At 30.9% G+C, this 22,109-nt stretch overlaps 1 protein-coding gene across 1 annotated transcript; it reads left to right on the top strand.

The window, feature by feature from the left end:
- The first annotated feature begins 325 nt into the window (after positions 1 to 325).
- On the top strand, positions 326 to 5,272 carry LOC130982621 (alpha-xylosidase 1). Its single transcript, XM_057906662.1, has 3 exons — positions 326 to 597; positions 768 to 1,441; positions 3,088 to 5,272. The coding sequence occupies exons 1-3, from the start codon at positions 377 to 379 to the stop codon at positions 4,950 to 4,952; spliced, it is 2,760 nt and encodes a 919-aa protein (XP_057762645.1). The 5' UTR covers positions 326 to 376; the 3' UTR covers positions 4,953 to 5,272.
- Positions 5,273 to 22,109: the final 16,837 nt, after the last annotated feature.

Genomic DNA, 22,109 nt, shown 5'->3' with positions numbered 1-22,109 from the left:
AATGCATATAAATCCTTTATTAGTATATTATTTATTTAAGTATATTTAATTCAATAATTATAATTTTTTTATATTTATATATAAAAATCTCATCTAATACATTCAATATATATTTATTTTTATGGTGAATTGATATATAATTAGTTAACGAATAATTTCTAATATTCATGCAAACTTTAACATAAAACAAAAAACCCACGCCAGAAAAATAACAAAACGAGAAGCAAAAACAAAAAGGGAGAGGTAAATTCCTTTTTGTGTATAAGACACCTCTCTTAATTACTCTCAGCTATTATCTCTCCAGCTGGTTATTTATACACCGGACCCCGTGGTACTAGTTTCCAGCTCATTACTCTAAACAGTGAGTCAGTGAGCCATGGTTTCTCCCAATCCTTCACTTTTCTTCACTCTTCTTCTGCTCTCTGTAGCAGTGGCCTCTTCTTCTTCTTCTCAGCCTAATGCCACAAATATCGGCCAAGGCTACCGTCTCATTTCCGTTGAAGAGGCCCCTGACGGTGGCCTTATAGGCCTCCTTCAAGTTAACAAGAAAACCAAAATCTACGGACCTGACATTCCCCTCCTCCGTTTCTACGCCAAGTAAGTTCTTAACAGGTGTTATTTATTTTTCAAAAACAGTGTGGGAAAGTTTGGCACTAATGAGTCCACTAAAAGTAAAACCACAATGCACTCACATTTCCCTCTTTTACTTGCATGTTTCCGTTAACTTTCAAACTGTTTTCGTTCTTTTCTTTGTATTTTTCTGGCAGACACGAGACGGATAACCGTTTGAGGGTTCAAATAACCGACGCTACCAAACCAAGATGGGAGGTTCCGTACAACCTTTTACCAAGAGAGCAACCACCGCCATTAACACAAAGCATCGGAAGGAAGTCCATCAAGAACCCCATAACCGTCTCAGAGTACTCTGGCTCCGAGCTTCTGTTAAGCTACACCTCAAACCCGTTCACCTTCGCCGTGAAACGGAAGTCGAACGGCGAAACCCTCTTCGACACAAACTCCCTTTTCAGTTCCCTCGTGTTCAAGGACCAGTACCTTGAGATTTCAACAAAACTTCCGAAAGACGCTTCTCTTTATGGATTGGGAGAAAACACGCAACCGCACGGGATTAAGCTGTACCCGAGTGATCCTTACACGCTGTACACGACTGATATTTCTGCCATTAACCTCAATGCTGATCTGTACGGATCGCATCCGGTGTACATGGATCTGAGAAATAACGGCGGTTCTGCTTCGGCGCACGCCGTTTTGCTTCTTAACAGCAATGGAATGGATGTTTTCTATAAAGGGACGTCCTTGACTTACAAGGTCATTGGTGGTGTCTTCGATTTCTACTTCTTTTCGGGACCTTCTCCATTGAATGTTGTTGATCAGTATACTTCCTTCATTGGCAGACCTGCTCCAATGCCTTACTGGGCTTTCGGTATGCTTTTCTTTTCTTTTTTTTTTTAAATAAAAACTCTTTATGCTGTTATCTAGTTTCTGCGTGAATCTCAAAGGTTACGGTTCAAGATGTGGAATGAAGTCAATTAACTATTAATGTAGGATCATACTTACATGAATTCACTAATTAGTTAACGTATTGGATACCAATTCTTCTGCGTACCGGAATGACATATGTATATTTTTCACATAAAATATTTTTAGTATGACGTAGTGTACTAGTTCCATTGCGTACTATGTAACTATGTGAAGGATTGCCTACATTGTACTGTGTGTGGTGGTCCTTCTTCAGACCCTGTCTAGCGCACAAGCATATTGTGCATTGGGTTGCTCTTCGTGTTCTTAATGTTCTGTTCCATATGGTATGCCTCGAGTTAGTGATACTGATAAAATGAATTTTGATGTCATTTCCTTTTTAGCGGTTATATAATTGAAGAATTTGGAATCTGAAAATGGTCTTACACTAATCAGATGTGGATAAAGATAAGGTGTTATTTTGCTTAGATAATGCCGTCGAAGATCTAATTTTAAATGTGATTATGTGTATATGATTAACAGTGAGTTGCTTAACTGATCTAAGATTTAGGGTTTATACTTTATAGCATAAATTTCGGATGCATGATGCTTTTGAGAATGCTGAGTAATGATTTTCCCAATTCCCCTGTTTTCTTGATATTGTGACGTGTGTGATGCTGTCTCAGAGATTTTTTTGTTCTTAATTATTATTTTTTGTTGTTAGGTCTGCATTATTTTATTATTATGAATCTGACTGTATTAGATGGATCTTGACAAAGATCTTTTTTGGATCTAATAATAGTTGTTGAATTATTTAATGCCTTTTAGGCCCACACAGAAAGATAAGCGTAATACATAAAAAATTGGAAACGCAACTTTACCATATAAAAAAGTTGATAATGTTTGCTATACTTTTGAGACTAGGAGATTGACCTTTATAACATGCATGAATGAAAGCAATCCCTGGGTCCTTTTCAAGGACCATGATTGCTTACACGTTTATCACCATGCCCATTTTTCTCAAGGAAATATCATGCTCACATTATGTATTAAATGCGACCATAAGGAAGATCTTTCTTTCATTTCAATGATATGCTTCCTTCATAGTTGAAATTAGCTGTTCATTGACTTATGGTCCCTTCAATCATGTGCATGGAATAAAGGTTAGTTTGGACTTTGGATTATGTGATATCTAGGTTAATTCGGACTCTTTCATAAGAAATTAAGAACTATTCATGAAGGGTTATGCTTAATCTTTTTATGTTTTCTTTCTACTCTCTACATTTTAAATTAATAGAAGATTTTACTTTTTGGTACATTATAAAAATTAATGTCTATGTATATTAACTTAATGTGTTTAGATAGTTAGTTTTTTTATAAAGCAACAATTATTTGAAACGAAGGAAGTAAAATTTCGATTCTAGTTAGAATTTGCCTGAGTTGATTTATCTTTTCACTTTGCTTCAATTACATGTTGCTACTTTTCCATGAATTGATAAGGATCAGTTCCATTGGATTCTTAAGCTTCCAGAACTAGTTGAAAATACAAGCCGTACCTTGAAATTCTATCTCAATTTTTGAACTGATATTCTCAGTCATTTGGTTTTACAGGGTTCCATCAATGCAGATGGGGATATCACAATCTGTCCGTGGTTGAGGATGTTGTTGAAAATTATAAAAAGGCTCAAATCCCACTTGATGTGATATGGAATGATGATGATCACATGGATGGGCACAAGGACTTCACTCTCAATCCAGTAAACTACCCTCGTCCGAAACTCTTAAACTTTTTGGACAGAATACACAAGATTGGCATGAAATACATTGTCATTATTGATCCCGGAATTGCAGTTAACTCCTCTTATGGTGTATATCAAAGGGGTTTAGCAAATGATGTTTTCATCAAGTATGAAGGTGAACCTTTCTTGGCTCAGGTTTGGCCCGGGGCTGTAAATTTTCCTGATTTTCTCAATCCAAAGACAGTTTCTTGGTGGGGTGATGAGGTTCGACGCTTCCATGAACTCGTTCCTGTAGACGGGCTATGGATTGACATGAATGAAGCTTCTAATTTCTGCTCTGGAAAGTGCAAGATTCCTAAGGGAAAGATATGCCCAAGTGGTACAGGGCCTGGATGGATATGCTGCTTGGATTGCAAGAACATCACCAAAACGCGATGGGACGATCCTCCATATAAGATAAATGCCTCAGGAACACAGGTTCCAATCGGCTACAAAACAATAGCAACAAGTGCAGTCCACTATAATGGTGTTCTGGAGTATGATGCGCACAGTCTTTATGGTTTCTCTCAGTCCATTGCGACTCACAAGGCCCTCCAAGGCCTTCAAGGCAAAAGGCCATTCATTTTGTCTCGATCAACTTATGTCGGTTCAGGAAAATACGCTGCGCATTGGACCGGTGACAATCAAGGAACATGGGAGAATTTGAGGTACTCAATATCCACAATGCTCAATTTCGGTATATTTGGGGTGCCAATGGTGGGTTCAGATATATGTGGATTCTATCCACAACCAACAGAAGAGCTTTGCAATAGGTGGATTGAAGTTGGTGCTTTCTATCCTTTTTCAAGGGATCATGCCAACTATTACTCCCCTAGACAGGAGCTTTACCAATGGGAGTCGGTAGCGCAATCTGCAAGAAATGCTTTGGGTATAAGGTATAAGTTATTGCCATATCTCTACACCTTGAGCTATGAGGCTCATGTCAGTGGAGCCCCAATTGCCAGGCCTCTTTTCTTCTCATTTCCGACTTACACCGAGTGTTACGGCCTTAGCACCCAGTTCTTGCTAGGAAGCAGTCTCATGATCTCTCCAGTGCTAGAACAGGGGAAAACACAAGTCAAAGCACTCTTCCCTCCTGGAAGCTGGTATAGTTTGCTTGATTGGACAAGCACTATCTCGTCGAAGAATGGAGTCTATGTCACCCTTGATGCGCCGCTGCACGTGGTAAATGTGCATTTATACCAGAATGCCATTCTTCCAATGCAGCGGGGCGGAATGATATCAAAGGAAGCAAGAACAACACCCTTCACACTTATTGTCGCCTTCCCGGCAGGGGCAACACAAGGAGAAGCTAAAGGGAACCTTTACCTTGATGAGGACGAACAGCCGGAGATGCAACTCGGAAATGGCTACTCAACTTATGTTGATTTCCAGGCCACTGTCAAGCAAGGTGCTGTGAAAGTTTGGTCAGAGGTCCAAGAGGGCAAGTTTGCTTTAGATAAAGGTTTCACCATTGAAGCCATATCTGTGCTGGGATTAGATGGAAGCGGAGTAATATCTGAAGTCGAGATAGATGGAAAGCCATTGATGAGTGTCACAAACGCCACTGTTAGTACGTCGCAGCATGTGCACTTGGATGGTGAGAATAATGGCGAAAGTAAGATAATCATGGTAGGGTTGACAGGCTTGAACATCCCTGTAGGTAGAAACTTTGCTATGACCTGGAAAATGGGATAATTATAGGTTCCAGGTTCTGTCATCTTATTTGTTATTTTAGAAATTTCCTGCTTTCTTTTCTCTTTTTGTTTTTTGGCTATAATTGTTTGGCGTTGTTGAGGGAGAAGAGATGAGCTAGAATCACGTTCCTCCTTTTCCCATTTTAACAAGTCTTGGCAACAAGGCTTGTGGTTGAAACCTGAGTGTAATGTGAAAGTGCTTTTGAGTGAGTTTTAGATTTATCTTGCCTTTGAGGCTGTTATTGAAATCCTACAACCTCCAATTATACCGTAATAAATAAATTCGGAAAAAATTGTCCACCGTGTAAATCTAGCCGAAGCATCCAAATTCCAGTTATTATTTAGAAAAAATAAAGACTTCTCAGAGTGAAACATGACAAGCCTATGTTGCAGAATTTCACTTTGGGATATTTTGCCAATTTTGCTTCCATATTCAAATATCTTAGTTGTATGGTTTTACCTAATAATATACTTATAGGAAATTATATGGTACAGATCTAAATCTGTACAGATTTAAAGATATGATTACGTGGCAAAATTTAAACCACACATCTTAAAGTTACACTTTTCACTTAAAATCGTAACTCTTCATAAAGAAAAGCCTCACCTAATGGAAAAAAGTAAATTAGAAGATTTGAGAGAAGAAATAATTAAGTTATCAAAATTAATAGATCAAAAATTAATGATTTTAACTAATGTTAACTGTAACGACACCGAATTTTTAAAATCAATACAAAATGACTTTTCTCAAAATCTTTATTTACTATAAGTTTTATTGAAGGACTTTAAAAACCTGAAAAAACTTATTTTTCACACGGAATTTCTAAAAGATGTTACCATGGAAATGATTCCCCACATCTATATCATACTTTTAACCCACAATTAAATTCTATAGTAGATATGCTTGAAATATTAACATCCATAAAATTTCAAAGAAATAAGGAAAAAGAGAATCCCAAGGAAGAGAAATTTCAAAATATAATCAATATAACATATTTAAAAGTAAAACCACCACTAAAATTATGAATATTGAAGAAAAATTAGAAGAAGTTACAATGCTTTTTAAACAATTAAAAATGGCTCAAGAAAATAATATTATGGAACAGGAATTTCAAATAGAAGAAGAATTAGTAAATTCTGAAAATATAGAAAATGAAGAACATATCTTAGATTATTCAAGTGACGAAGAACCAGCAATTCCAATACAAGTTAAAAATAAAGCTGGAACATCTAAGGATAATCAATCTCAATTTAAATGGGAAACAGGTTTTGATAATTATGCTTTTAAAAAAGGGTTTATAAATAAAGATTCAAAATATACAAAAATACCGTCAAAATACGTTCCTAAAATCCAGGAAATGGAAGGAGAAAGAATGCTTGATTTAGACTGCAAAAAGAACGAAAAAGAAATTTTTGAAAACTGGTTGAATTCCTTCTTATTAGAAGTCTTTACTAATCCAAAACTTAGTGAATTGTCTAGAAGGGACATTTGGAATTACATAGGGTTTCATACTAAAGGAACTATAAGAGATTATATGACATCAATAGAAAACCAAATAATAGAAGAATTAGAAACAAAAACAACAGCTTATGATAAGATATTATATATAATGATGATTCTATATAAAGAATTTTTTGGAAAAAATATTATAGATCATAGACAAGAAGTCTATAATAAAGAATATCAAGAAGCAAAAAATCATTTAGCTAATATTCAGATATATGATTTATGTAATGTGGAGTCTTATATATGTGAATATAGAATACATTATTACAAATTAAAAGAAGAAGATAAAAATCATTATCTTAGTATGTACATAACAAAACTTCCATATCCTGCTAATGAATTTATAATGGGAAGATTTATAAGAGAAATAAATAGAGGAACAATTGAAAATAATTTTGGTGGAGCAACCTCTGCAATAAGAGAGGAAATAAAAGAACGTTGTATGCAAGAAACAACTCAAAAAAGATTTGCAAATATAATCAGAATTTGCTGTCAGGATAATGAGGAGATACCTCAAAAATATGGTCTTAATAAAAATTTTCAAAGAAAAAGAAAATATCAATTTAGAAAAAGAAAATACTATCCAAACTGGAGAAAAAAGAGATATTTTAGAAAAGAAAATAACAATAAAAACAAAAGACAAAGAAATAACTATTGCGCGAATAAAAAAGAAAATTGTAAATGTTGGTATTGCCAAGAAGAAGGACACTACGCAAATGAATGCCCGAAAAAGAAGGATAAAAAGGATCTTACTAAACAAATAGAAATTGCTAAGTCTTGTTTAATGGAACCATTAGAAGAATCTGATGATAACTTAGACTATATTTTTGAATATGTCTCGGAAACAGACTCAGAGACTGAGTAATAATGCTACATTTATTACTATAAAAATAACAGAAAAGTTTATAAATGCTTTCATAGATTCTGGGGCAACACAATGCTTTGCTAGTTCAAATATAAAACTTGATTGGAAAAAATTAAAGAAACCGTTAAGAGTTAGAATAGCTGACAAATCAATACATAAAATTGACCAAAAAGCAAAGATGGTTGAAATTTTTATTCAAAATTATAGATTCATTGTTCCATCTATATATATGTTAGATTCTCGAATAGATTTTATCATAGGAAATAACTTTTTAAAGCTATATCATCCATTCATTCAAGAATTAACCTATATAGTTTTAAAAGCTCTACACGATTCTTCAATAAATCAAAAATCAAAACGTATAAAAATACCAACTACTACTATAGATAAGATCTTAAAATTTAAAATATTTTTTATATTAGAAACATGTTATTTAAATCTATACTTTCAGATAAATATTCCAAAAAATAATCTTGAAATAAAGATAGAAGAACTCTTGGATGAAATTTGTGCTGAAAATGCTTTAGATATTAAAAATACAAATAACGAATTAGTAAGCATTAAATTAAAAGATCCCACAAAAGAGATAAATGTTCCAAATAAAATTCCTTATTCCGCAAGAGATAGAGAAGAGTTCTCATTAGAATGTAAAGATCTTTTGGAAAAAGGAATTATAAGATTAAGTAAAAGTCCTCATGCGGCTCCAGCTTTTTACGTTGAAAATAATAATGAAATTAAAAGGGGAAAACGAAGAATGGTAATAAACTATAAGAAAATGAATGAAGCAACTATTGGTGATGCTCATAAACTTCCAAGAAAAGATTCTATTTTAGAAAAAATCAAAGGAGCAACTTGGTTTTCATCTTTTGATGCAAAATCAGGATATTGGCAACTTCGTTTAGACGAAGAAACAAAGAAATTAACCGCTTTTACTTGCCCAACAAAAGAATCAACAAGTGTGTTGCTTTATGAATGGAATGTATTACCATTCGGATTAAAGCAAGCCCCAGGTATTTATAAAAAATTTATGGAAGAAAATTTAAAAGAGTTAAATGAATTTGTTTTAGTATACATTGATGATATACTAATTTTTACAAAACAGGATAAAGAAGATCATCTTCAAAAATTATTAATAGTTTTAGAAAGATGTAAATAGAAAGGATTAGTTCTTAGCAAAAAGAAAGCAAGAATAGCAAAACAAGAAATAGAGTTTCTTGGATTAATTCTATCCACTCAAGGAAAGCTAAAACTTCAACCAAATGTTCTAGAAAAGGTAAATTTATTTCCGAACAGAATAGAAGATAGAAAACAATTACAAAGATTTTTAGGGTGTATAAATTATATTTCGGATCAAGGATTTTTAAAGAATATAACAGAATACACTAAAAGCTTATTTCCAAAAATAAGTACTAAAAAATAATGGAAATGGGATGAAAAAGATAGTATACAAATTCAAAGAATTAAAGAATTATGTGAAAAACTTCCAGAACTTTATATTCCAGAAGAAAATGACTACTTAATAGTAGAAACAGATGCTTCAGACATAACCTGGTCAGGATGTCTAAAAGCTAAGAAAGCTATAAAAAGTTTGGAACAAGAAAAAGAATCACTAGATTCTAAATATCCCCCAAAGGAATTACTTTGCAGGTATATTTCAGGGACTTTTACTCCAATAGAACAGAGATATACCACTCATGAAAAGGAAACTCTAGCAGCAATTAAATCTCTTAAGAAATGGAAAATTGATTTACTACCCAGAGAATTTACATTAAGGACAGATTCAAGTTACCTAACAGGTTTTATACGATATAACTTAAAAGTTGATTATAATCATGGACGATTGGTAAGATGGCAATTATTTTTGTTACAATATCCAATAAAAATTGAATATATTAAGGGTGACAAAAATGTTATTGCAGATACATTAACAAGAGAATGGAGTTCGTCTACAACGCATTAGATCAAGAAATTCAAAAATACGAACAAAAACTCGAAAAATGCAAGCATTGTCAGCAAATAAGGATACAGATCCAATCCCTCAAAAAGGCCATCGAAGCAATGAAATCAACACAACAACCAAAACCATCAGAGTTCAGCCAGCTAAGCGTGGTGGACAAATCAGGTGAAGAAAAAATTCCAGAAAATAAAAAAATTGCTGAAATTATCAAAAAATCCACCCAAGATAAAAAATATTATGTAATTTATAATGGCCCAATGAAAGGAGTATATGATGCCTGGGAAAAAGCAGCACCATTTACACATCAATCAAGGATAATTCATAAAGGAGGGTTTTTAACATTGGAAGAAGCAAAAGAATCCTTCAGGGAATATGAAGCTCTTCATCCAGAGCAAACCCTAAAAAGAGCAGATAAAGCTCCAATTCAAACCCAGAGAACAGGGATAATAAGAAACATTCCTACAAGGGCTGAAATCAAGGAAAAGAAAAGGGTCTGTAGATCAAATCTCAGAGAAACCCTTAACATAGTCCTGAATTGGACTGAAGAAAAAATGGCAATCTTGGGATATTATCCTATTGCCAAAGAACAGCTAACAAAGCTGGTTATATTTCCAGATGCTTTCCCATCTGACACCTATCAGTTTTTCCAGTATGGATTAATTGATACAATTTTAATTTTTAATGATTTGAAAATTATTAGTGAGTTTCCTGCAGGATTCGTTGATCCAGTAAAGAGATTTAAAAATATGATTGACAACGTAAATCCAAGGGATATATCCCTAAAATTTACGAATAGTCAACCTATTTTTAATGAAGAAGAAGAATGCTTGGTTCCAGCACATCAAGTAACCTTTATGTCCGTCTTCCCAGGAAATTTTCAACCAATTGATCAAGTTCAAGATTTAACAATCTACAGTCATGAAGGAAGACTAGCCAGCACACTAGCAAGGGTCTTCGAAAGAACTCAAAAGATAACAAGGGAATCTCACACAAGAATCAATTATAAAAGCAGAAATATTTTGCTTGTGTCCAGTAAAAGGAATGAAATTGAAGAAAGAGAGATGAGACTCTTAGTGGAATTTGAATCAGCATTCTACAACTTATCTGGACTCTTAGAAAAGCTCCCCGAAGGGATAAAGAGGAATCTCTGCTATTTGATAAAAGACAGAGAAGACCACAAGCGCCAGCTATGTGTCTCAGAGTTATCTGAAGAAAGCAATAATGAAACAGAATCAACCCACATGATAAAGGAAGAAGACAACGCATCTAAAGGTCACATAATGAAAGAAGAGGACAGCACATCTGAAGCATCTCTCAACATTATTGCATAGTGACGTAAGCGCTTAGGTCATAGAGCACCAACAATGTAGCTGGTGCAAGATAATAAACAATGACGTAAGCAATGACGTCATAAGAAGGGTAAGGATGGGAATTGTCCATCAGACCCAACCATTATAAATAGGTTGCTTAGACAATTGTAGAAGGTATCAGACAATAGAAAGCAGGAGGCTAAGAGTACTCATATGCTAGGAGAGCAAGGAAGAAGCTGCCGAGGCGATTCTATAGTCTGAAGAAGAAGAATTCCCTTAGGAAAAACCAATTCTAAACTCCCCTCTGGAGTTAGTATCTACAATCTCCCCTCTGGAGACAAAAAACATCTTATGTAAAATATTCTAAATAAAGGAAGTTTTTCTCCAGAAAGGTACGCCTTTATCCTGATCTCTTAGTTATGAATTATTTAGAAAGTTTAGAATTAACGGAAGAATCTGATTATTATAGATTATCTGCCTTATTAGATAATGAAAAACAGGCTGTTCTAAAAACAGAATTAAATCTCAAATCAAATGAAAATTTTAATAAACAAAATCTTTTAAAAGAAGTTTTTAATAGAAAAAATATAATATACTATGGAAAAATTCAACTTGAAGCACCTATAAAGATAAAATCCGCCAATGGAGAACTTGAAATAGCTTTGATAAATGATGAAGAATTAAGTAAACAGATTGAAAAAATTAAGGATCAACAAAAAAGATCTAAAATTGGATGGATCCATATTAGTACTATACAAGTCTTAATCAAATCTACATATATGAAAGGAATTAATTCACCAATAAGCTTAGCAATCTGCGATAAAAGAATTACTGATGACCCAATAGATCAAATAATTGGAATTGTTCATGGAAACTTGACAAACGTAAATGTTAAATTCAATGCCCATCTTGGATACACTATACCTTTATCAACTGAAAATCTTGGAAGATCTATAAGCTTAGCTTATAAATTTCACAGAAAAAATCTAATGGAACAAGATGATGAACCATTTTCAATTACATATGCAATAAATTATGCTTTAACAAATAGCCATCATAGTATAATATTTAAAAACAGAGAAAGAATTTATGTTGATGAATTATTTCAGAAAATCGTAAAAACAGAAATACCGAAATATAAAGCTATTGAAAACCCAGTTCTATTATTAAAAGAACTATCAGGAAATTAGTTTCATCGAATTTTCAAATAAGAGAATCTAAAATTAATAGCCCTTTAAATTTATCTAAGTTAAAAATTAAAGAAGAAAATTCTGAAATAAAAGAATTAACAAAAAAGGTCGAAAAATTAAATGAAACCCTAAACACTAAGTTATGACAATAAATAAAGAAAAAATATATGTAACCTATCAAGACAAGAAACAAGAGCTCTTTGAAAGAGAAAATCGGTTGAATTATTTACAGTTTTCTGAAATAAATCAAAGAGCATTTGAAGCTCTAAAAATAATCTATGACAAATTGAAAGGAGAAGTTGAAGAGTTAGAAAGATTAACAGAATCTCTAGAAAATAGTGATGAATCAATGATAGAATTTGCAGAAATTTTAAGATAAATAATGAAGTATACAAAGATTGAAAGACCAGAAAACAAAATAAAAAGAAAAAGGGCGAAAAAATTAAAAAGTAAAATAAAGGAGTATAAAAGGGAGTTAAATAACCTTCAGTTCGAAATTAATGACCTTATAATAAAAAGGATAGAAATAAGAACAAATATAAATAAGTTGGAGCTAAACTTAAAAAATTTATAAATGCCTGTAAAACCATATTATGACTTAAAAGAATTAAAGCTGTTGAAAGAAAAAATGGAGAATGAAGTTGAAAAATTAAAAAGATATTTAGAAACAACAGAAAGTGTAGAAATAAAAGAAGTTTTTGAGGATTTGAAAAATTATATTAAAGAAAAAGACAAACAGATAAAAGGTTTTATATACAATAATCCATGCAAAAAAGAATATTATAAACTAAAACAAGATTGAAAAACTATAAAAATGAAATCAGAATTAGTAATAGTAGAAATTGTCAATAATTTTGATTATGAAATTGCAAATGATAAAGTACCACCAACCAAATCTATACAAATTATAAACTATTTTGAAGCAAAATATGAAGAGTTAATAGAAATTTTGAAAAAGAAATTACATTTTAAAAAAAATTGGTATCAGAGCCAAGTTAACGATTAAGAGTAACACTTTTTCTTTAAGCAACACTTTTAGTGATACACTTTTAAATCAATAAAGAACAAAAATCTGTAAATCTGTACCAAAACACATCTGTACACTAGATGGACCTATACTTATTAGGCTATTTATTTATGTCTCCAACCAAAAAAAAATAAAAAAAATAGATGAGGGCATGAAGCATTGAGGCATATATAGCAGTCCACCACTAGAGGGTTGTGTAATTAATGCTGGTGGGTATCAGACACTACTTGATGGCCCACAGGCAAGTGCTTATTTTACCTGCTAGTTCACTGGATTTTTTATTAGATAAAGATACATGGATATGACACACACACACACACACATATATATATATATATATATATATATATATATATATATATATATATATATTATCTCATTTACAGTGTAAACGAATTACGATAAGATAAATTTTCAGCAGCTATAAAAAAATATATAACTCTTAGTATTTACACGAGTGAACTACCAATTCGGCCCTTATTCATTTTTTAGAATGACAACGTGACCCATTACCATAAAAACGATCCACTTCGCTCCCTGTCTTTTACTTTCGTGACCTAATGCGGTTTTTGTGGGTGTTTTTTTGTCAACTCTAAACGAAAAATGTTGACGTGTCAGGTTCAAAAATTGACAGAGACCTAATTATCTCTAAATTTAAGGGTTTATTTGTTCTTATTCTTTAAATAATATTTTTTTAAAATTTTTTATTCATTATATTAATATTCTTTTTTTATAAATTATTGAATATATGGTATAATAAGTACAAACTAATTAATAAATTATACAAATTTAAAAATATTATTTATTATGAATAATTCTCAAATATAATTTTTAAATATATATAAATAATAAATATTAAAATTCTATTAATACATTAATAATAATAATCCTATGATATACTATTAGTATTATGATCTAAATAATTTTCACAATATAATAAAAACTAATGAACACATTATTTGATATATAGTAAAATGTTTTTGAGTAATAACAAATTTAAATTTTTGTATCTCTTTAAACGAAATTAATAATTCTATTTGATATCTTGGCACTAAAATACACTATGAATAGGCTACTAATAGTCTAATACTAAATGAAATAAAACATATATATATATATATATATATATATATATATATATATATATATATATTATGGAGATCATTTATAAACTCAGCAAACTCAAAACATCAATAATATTATTGATCTATAAATAAGATTTTGAGTAAAATATATGTAATATTTAATTAAATTTTAGTATACATAAAATTTTAGTTAATCCACATTATTCTTATATTAATAAATCTTCATGAATTTGTACCTTATGAGAATATGTATTATTGATACTTTGAGTTTGTTGAGTTTATAAATAGCCTATTATATATATATATATATATATATATATATATATATATATATATATATATATATATATATATTATTTTATTTAGTATTATTTGGCAAAAATATTAAATAAAATTATTAATTTAGTTTAAAGAGAGAAAAACTAAAAAAATTATTATATATCAAATAATGTGTTTTTTATTTTTTATTTTATTGTGAAAATTATCTAGATTATAATACTAATATTATATCATAAGATTATTATTATTAATGTATTAACCATTTTTTAATATTTATTATTTATAAATTTAAAAATTATATTTGAAAATCATTTATTTAATTTCATAATGAATATTTTTTTTTTAAAAAAATATTATTTAAAGAATAGGGACAAATAAACCCCTAATCAATTTAAGTTTAGAGACAACTAAGTCCTTCTCCATTTTTTAACTTGACACGTCAGTATTTTCTGTTCAAACTCGCAGGGACCGTGTTGGGTCACGAAAGTAAAGGACAGGGACCGAAATGGGTCGATTTTATGGTGAGGGGTCGCGTTGTCATTCTGAAAAATAGATAGGGGTCGGGTTGGTAGTTCACTCTTTTTTACACATATTTTATATCTTTTTCTATCCCGTTTTTTTCACAAAAACAAGGCAACAATGGCTAGTAACCTCATTTACATAGTTGTGCCTGCTTACCTCAATTGTCATATGAGAAATGGCGATAATGGGGTGATATTTGAGTGTGACAATCTGATACTGTTGCGGACTCAGCGTGCAAATATGTAGGTCGAGTGTACAAAATCACCATGACCAACACCTCCAACCTCGGCAGAGAGTTCCATCACTTGTTCCACCATAATTTTCCAATAGATGTCGAACATGAGCTGCACATGCTCGAATAGATTTAACAGTGGGGGCGAAATATATATAATATGATAATCATTTTTATAATAAAAATATTATGTTTACATAGAACGTTAACTATCAAATTATCTATTGTAAATTTGTGTATAAATACATATATTTAATTTATTTTTAATGTATATTTTATATTTTAAAATTTATATTTTAAGATTTATTCTGTACAAATAATTATTTTATGTATACGTAGCATAATTGTTATTATAATTATATTTGTTATTGTAAAATATAATTAAGTTTTAAAATATCTAATTACAAATTAAAATACTAAAATAGTAATTTAAATAATAATATAGAATTTAAAATTTAAATTTTTATATTTCATATTTTAAAATGTTGACAATATAATCAAAATGTCTTTTTTTTATATATATATTGTTAAACAATCATTTAAAATTCAACCTTCATACAATTAGCTCTTGATGATATTCATAATTGAAAAAGTTCATTCAGTATAGCTGTTATGAAAAAAATTAAAGCTAATTTTAAAAGAAAAAACACAAATAAATAGATAATATTCTTGAGTCAATTTTTAAAAAAGAACACCAATCTTATTTAAATTTAAAAATTAATAATTATAATGGACATCTAATATGAAGTTCTCAAATTGACTATTAAGTGTCTAAAATTGAATAAAAAATTATTGTGGGGTCAAATTAAATAATTTAGTAGAGACAAATAAATATTATTATTATATACTACTCAATAAAATTTTAAATTGTAGTGGGGCGCTTGCCCCATAGCTATAACAATAGATCCGTCTCTGAGTATATATTTTATTTGTGATAATATTAAAGATGTGTGAATTTATTAATGTTTAAAATGTATTTTTAGTAAAAAATGGTACCAAATTTAATTTTTAAAAGAGAATATATTATTGCACTTTCAATAATCCTCAATACATAAATTAGTTATTATGTTATCAAATTATTTGTTTTTACGGATGTATTTCTTTTATTATATTGAGAAATTTTTAATTATTTTTACATGTTAATGATAATAAATTATACGAATAATTAAATATAAAAGTATATATTGGAATAATTTTTTCGGTATGTGTATCCTAATTATCATTAGTAGGTTAAGTATGTTAATTTTTTCTATTATTAACAGTATTGTGTATATTAATATTATAATGTGTAGTAATTTAGATATTATATTACAGGGTTAAGTACGATTTTGGTTTCTAAGATAGAGGCTGAAAATGTTTTTCGTTCCTAATATTTTTTGGTTTACAAAATTGTCCCTAAGGTTTAACTTAATTTAAAAATTGTCCTTTTTACCAAAATTTTAATTTTTATTACCAAATTACTCTTAACTAAAAAAAAATATAAAATAAAAAACAAGAAAAAAAAAAAACAGGTTAAAAGAAAAGGGGGAAGGAAAGGTGGGAAAGGGAAGGTAAAGGGAATCCGCCGTCGCTACTCTTCACTGCTCGCCGTTGCTCCTCCTCGTTCGCATCCTCGTCGTAGGATCTCGCCGCCAGATCTTGTCGCTGCTTCTCATCCTCGTTCGACGTCGACACCAGCAGATCTGCGCGGGTGGACGTCATGCGTCGCTCGCCGTTTCTGCTCCTCCTCCTCGCTCGCTCGCCAGTCATCGCGGCTGTGCTTCGTGTCACTTGTCGCTGTGCTTCGCGTCTTCGCCGCTGGATTTGTTGAATTTTTTTATTTGTGATTTTATTGATTTTGTTAATTATATTATTTTTAATTTCGATTCTATTATTGTTGTTGATTCTAATTCCATTCTACTTCTATGGTTCTGCTTCTGATTCTGATTCCATTATCCATTATTGTTGTTGATGCTTCTGGTTGCTTCTACTTCTGTTTCTTTTGTTTCTTAGGATTTTGCACAACTTAACCGGCAAGTGCACCGGGTCATCCAAGTAATATCTCAGGTGAGCGAGAGTCAATCCCACGAGGACTTTCGGACTGAGCAAGCAATGGTTATCTTGTTAAACTTAGTCAGAAAAACAATAAAGAGAGTTGTTGTTGTTGTAAATGCATAAAATAATAAGCGATTAAATAAAGAAAGCAAGCAAATGTTTGGTGTTAAAACAATAATGAGAAAACAGTTAAGGTTACAGAGATGTTTACTTTTTCCGAATTAAAATGTCTTACTAACTATTTTAACAATGAACGATTCATTTTAAGGGTCTAAACCCTAATCTCTTAGCGATTTAGCCTCCTTTAACCTTCGTCAACCTCCACTCTCGTGGTCACTTAACTCAAATTAGAGGGTGAAGTTCAGAAAACTAGTTTATACCACGAAAGCCCTAATCACCCCAAACCGGCTGAATAGATATTGCTTATCCCTATCGGTTTGTGTAATTAGCCGTCTAAGAGGAATGTTTTCAAACTGTAGTTCAAGCGAGATAACTTTCTCGAGAATCACAAGAACTCATGTAGAAAAGGGTTATACTCTTGTTCCACCCAGTTCATAAGATTAAGAACAAAAACAATCGTTAGAATTGAATCAAACATGCATATATTAAAATAGAAGAATAATAGTTCTAATCCAAAAAAATAAACAGAGCTCCTAACCTTAACCAAAAGATTTAGTTGCTCATACTTATAGAGAAAACAGGATTTTGAAAGGTATAGAAGAAAGAAGATAATGCCCCCCTAACTAGGGTTACTCTTTTCCTTTAAATACTAACCTAATTTGAAATGAAAATAAAATAAAATAATAAATTCTAAACCTAAAAGATATTATTTTTAATTAAAAATTACAAAAAGAAAATAAAAATAAGCTAAGAGGTGTAAAATCCACTTGAGAGGCCCAATGAGGTATGAAACGGACTGCTGCTGGTGTTTAACTCCAGAGATGGACGTTAAATGCCAGCAAAGGGAGTGCAACGTTCTGGTATTGATCCCCTCCTGGCGTGAAATGCCGGGTGGGCGTTCAGCGCCTAGGGGGTGCTGCCAGCATTTTTCATTTTAGCTCCAGATTCCGCCAAACTGCTCCGAATTTCACCTGAAATCATAAAAACACAAGAAAAACTCAAAGTAGTATCCAAAGGTGATTTTTGCACTAAAATCAAGTAAAAATAAATAAAATCTAACTAAAAGCAACTAGAAAAATGATGCCAAAAGGGGTATAAGATGCTCGCGTATTACAACACCAAACTTAAACTGTTGCTTGTCCTCAAGCAACCAGAACAATGTAGGACCAAGAAGAGAAAATGCTTAAGACCTTGAGTTGTCAATGAAGCTCAGGTCTAGTTATTGGATGGGGCTTATGACACTCTATTTCTAAATAGTTTTGGCATCTTACTATCTATTGAAGCTTAAAACTATCAGCATCCTTCAGAACTAGAATTCGAATGATATTATAGATTCTCGTCCTTAGGTTCAATTGATTCTTGAATACAACTTTTTCTTTTTCTTGGTGCTTTGCACCTTTGAGCCTAGTCATGACTCTAAGTGTTTTGTTTTCAAACTTAACTTGAAACAAGAACACCACAACCACTTAACTGGGGAACCTTTGAGTTCTAATTTTTTTTCTTTTTACTTCTCCCAGACAGTGGTGCTCAGGGTCTTAGGTGTATTCTGTAACAACAATGGGTCATGACTTTAAGTGTTCAGTCTCAAGGGTTATGTGATACTTTCACACCACAAGCATATGGTTAGGGAAAACTACTCTTTTGAGCCTTTAATCAGTTTTTTTTGACCCTCTTAGCCATTAATGCTCAAAGTCTTGGACCTTTTTTTTATTTTCTTTTCTTTTTCAATTATTTTTGTTGTTTATTTTGCTTCAAGAATCAATCTTCTTTAATTTCTTTAATTAAGAGAATCAATAATACTTCTCTAAGTTCCTGTTCCTCAAGCACCAATATGCTCAACTCCAATATCAAATATGCATAGTTCAACACATCAAAGTATTAGAACACGCAATATATAATTCAAAATCTCATGCCTTTTTCTACTCTTTTTTCTTTTGATTTTTGTTTAAGTTCAAAACACAATATATGAGACATCTTTTAAAATTAATCATACAGTACTGAAACAAATAACTAAGCTAGAAAGTAAGAAAATCCTAATAGTGATCATGCAAACTCATAAAAGAAAATAGAGAATAGAATGAAATACTAAAAACAGGAATAAGATAAAAAAGAGGGAGAATGAAACTCAACCACCTCAGTGATAGTGGCTGTTGCTCTCTCTAAAGAATTCTATAAAACATTTAAGTTTCTCTATGTCATGCTCCTGCCTTCTCTGCTCCTCCATCATCTGGTGAAAGAGAGCAAAATGATCCGGATGTAGTGGTATAATCCACTTGCTCCAGATAAGAGTTTGAGACTTCTAATAAGATACAAGGGTTAAATTTTATCGCTGCTTGTTCTGAGTCGTAACATTGCTTGAGTAAGAGGCAGTGGTGAGATTGTCCCTGCTCTACCGTAGCATGTTCCTATATTTACTCGGTTAGAATATTTTCATTCAAAGTTATCATCAGTGTGCAAATTCAAATGATATGCCATATCTTGTAACATAATGATGTACACTTTTTAATTTTAATATTAAAGAAATTGTTGTGCTTTGCATCATTATTATTGAAAGTCTGTGTGTTTCACCCATTTGTGGAGGTCACCTTCGAACAAATTAGAGAGTTAATTTTCCTTAACAAGAAATTGGAAGGCCAATTTTTCAAGAAAATTGGAGACTTAGATTTATGGTTGCAAGGGACATGCGTGTAGAAATCAGACAACCATAGTTTTATTGTTAGTGATCAAAGGGATTAGAATGTTCATCGTAAATCTGAGTCTCAGATTCGTGGCCCATCACAAATTAGATGACCAAATTTGAAATCAATAAAATCGGACGCTTAGGATTTTTTGCGCAAATCTGAGCCTCAGATTTGTTAAGGTGCAGATATGCGTCGTGCATGCATGTGGTACGCGTGTGGTGCGAGACTCTTCTTCTCTCCCTTGTATCCCTCTCCGTCTCACTTTCATTCCCTTCACTTAACATTCTCACAATACATTCATGCTCTCAAACATAAAACCAAACTTGAAGCTCAGCCAAAAACAACAAAAAGCAATGTCTAAGAGACCAAAAATTAAAGAAATTGATCATTTTAAACAATTATTAACTATCTTAATCAATTTAATTATGTAAGTGATTTTTTATTTTTTTATGGTGAAAATGAAAAAATGATAATATTATATGTTAATGTTGTATATATTGATTTAATGGTAGTATTATAATATATTGTGTGTAAATAAATATTAGTTATATGTATAGTTACTTTATGTTAATGATAATGATAATTAGTATGATAATGAAAAGTAAAGATATATTAGTTATCTCTTAATGAGAATTAGATTTATTTTATAGCTTGATTAATTATATTGGTTAGGGTAGAATAGGATCGGAGTTAGAATTTAATTTTATGTTAATTTAATGATAATATTGACGGTGATTCGTTTATATATTTTTTTAAATTTATATTCATTGGCATTGTTGTAGTCTTTTTATTTGATATTTTGATAAGTTTTAGATTGTTCAAATTTAATATACAACTCAATAAACAATACTTATAATCTCGGATTCTTTTAGGTTGAGAGGATCATGTTAGACCTTTGTTTTTTTTTTTTTTTTGTTGCTTTTCCTGAGTCTTTGATCCTCTTCTTTCATATATAAAAAAAAGAGTAGAATAGAAATTAGAATTTAATTTCATGGTTATTTAATGATAATATTAGCAGAGAGTCATATTTTTTCAAACTCATCTTTGTTGTCACTGTTGTAGTCTCTCCATTTGATATTTCGATTAGTTTCAGATTTTTAAATTTAATATACAACTCGATAAACGATACTTGTGATCGATTTTCATAATAGATTGAAAACATCTCTTACTCACTTTATTGGTGACATACTTCATTTAAAGATGAACAAACCCACAAAATCATATACTTATGCAAAATACACGATACCATCTTTGATATTTGAGAATCTATCATTTCACAAATCACACATTTTAGTTCTTCAAATGATAATGTGAAAAGAATAACAAGATCAAAAAGATTTTCATATACAAATCTCACTCCCTTAAATATTTATAATAGAATTTTACTACACTAATATACTCTTAACATAACTCTATCATCTATTCTTTTTCTTAAATCATTGTCACTCTCATTCTTACTTATTCACATTAGTAAAGTGAAAAGGAACCAAAGAGGAGATGAGGTAAAAAAAAATGAACTATGAACAATTGGACCAAATAGGTATATATATTTAACAAATTTGACCCTCATATTTATATATTTTTGAATTTAATATTTTTGTTTTTAAATCTAACTCGCCGATTTTTTAATTTTTGATTTCAAATATTTTAATTGCAAATTTGACACACTCATATATCCTAAAATGAAAATAAAAAAAACTACCACACAAATCAGAAAATCCGATTTGTGCACTCTTAAATTCGAATTCATTTCTCCAAAAATTTGAGCCTTTGATTTCTATATATTTTTTTCCTTACTCATTTTCACATTGGTAAAAATCACTCACCCATTCCATAATGGTGCATAACACAACACAAACATCCATCCCTAAAAAATGAGTTGAATACTCACGCAATAAATGAAAGTTATGAAATCTCATGCTTTTCCACCTTTTAATAAATGTAGACATTAGGATATTGTTAAAGAAAAAATCCGTAAGTTTTATAGCGTGGCCGAATCTAGCCTCTCTAATATATGGTAGAGAGCATATTGGAAGTGAAATCAATAGGCTAATACGACGGGATATTAATATCCAAAGTCTCTGTAAAAATATAGTCATAATTTTTTTAATAAAAAAGTATCATCACTTATAACTATAATTTTTAATATTAAAAATTAGTTAATGTGCAAAAATTATCTAGTATAACTAAGAACATAACATATTGTTACAAAAAAAATATTTCTAAAATCATGTAAAATTATACGAATATAAAATCTAATGTAATCTAACAAAACAACAATCTAACTAGCCTTAATCGTCTAAGATTATTATATTTTTATTCTAATCTGAACTAAAATTGTTGCAATCT

Source organism: Arachis stenosperma, chromosome 5 (genome assembly GCF_014773155.1).
Source record: "Arachis stenosperma cultivar V10309 chromosome 5, arast.V10309.gnm1.PFL2, whole genome shotgun sequence".
Taxonomy (NCBI): Eukaryota; Viridiplantae; Streptophyta; class Magnoliopsida; order Fabales; family Fabaceae; genus Arachis; species Arachis stenosperma.
The sequence above is the reverse complement of the archived record's forward strand: the minus strand, read 5'-3'. Positions and strand labels throughout refer to the sequence as shown.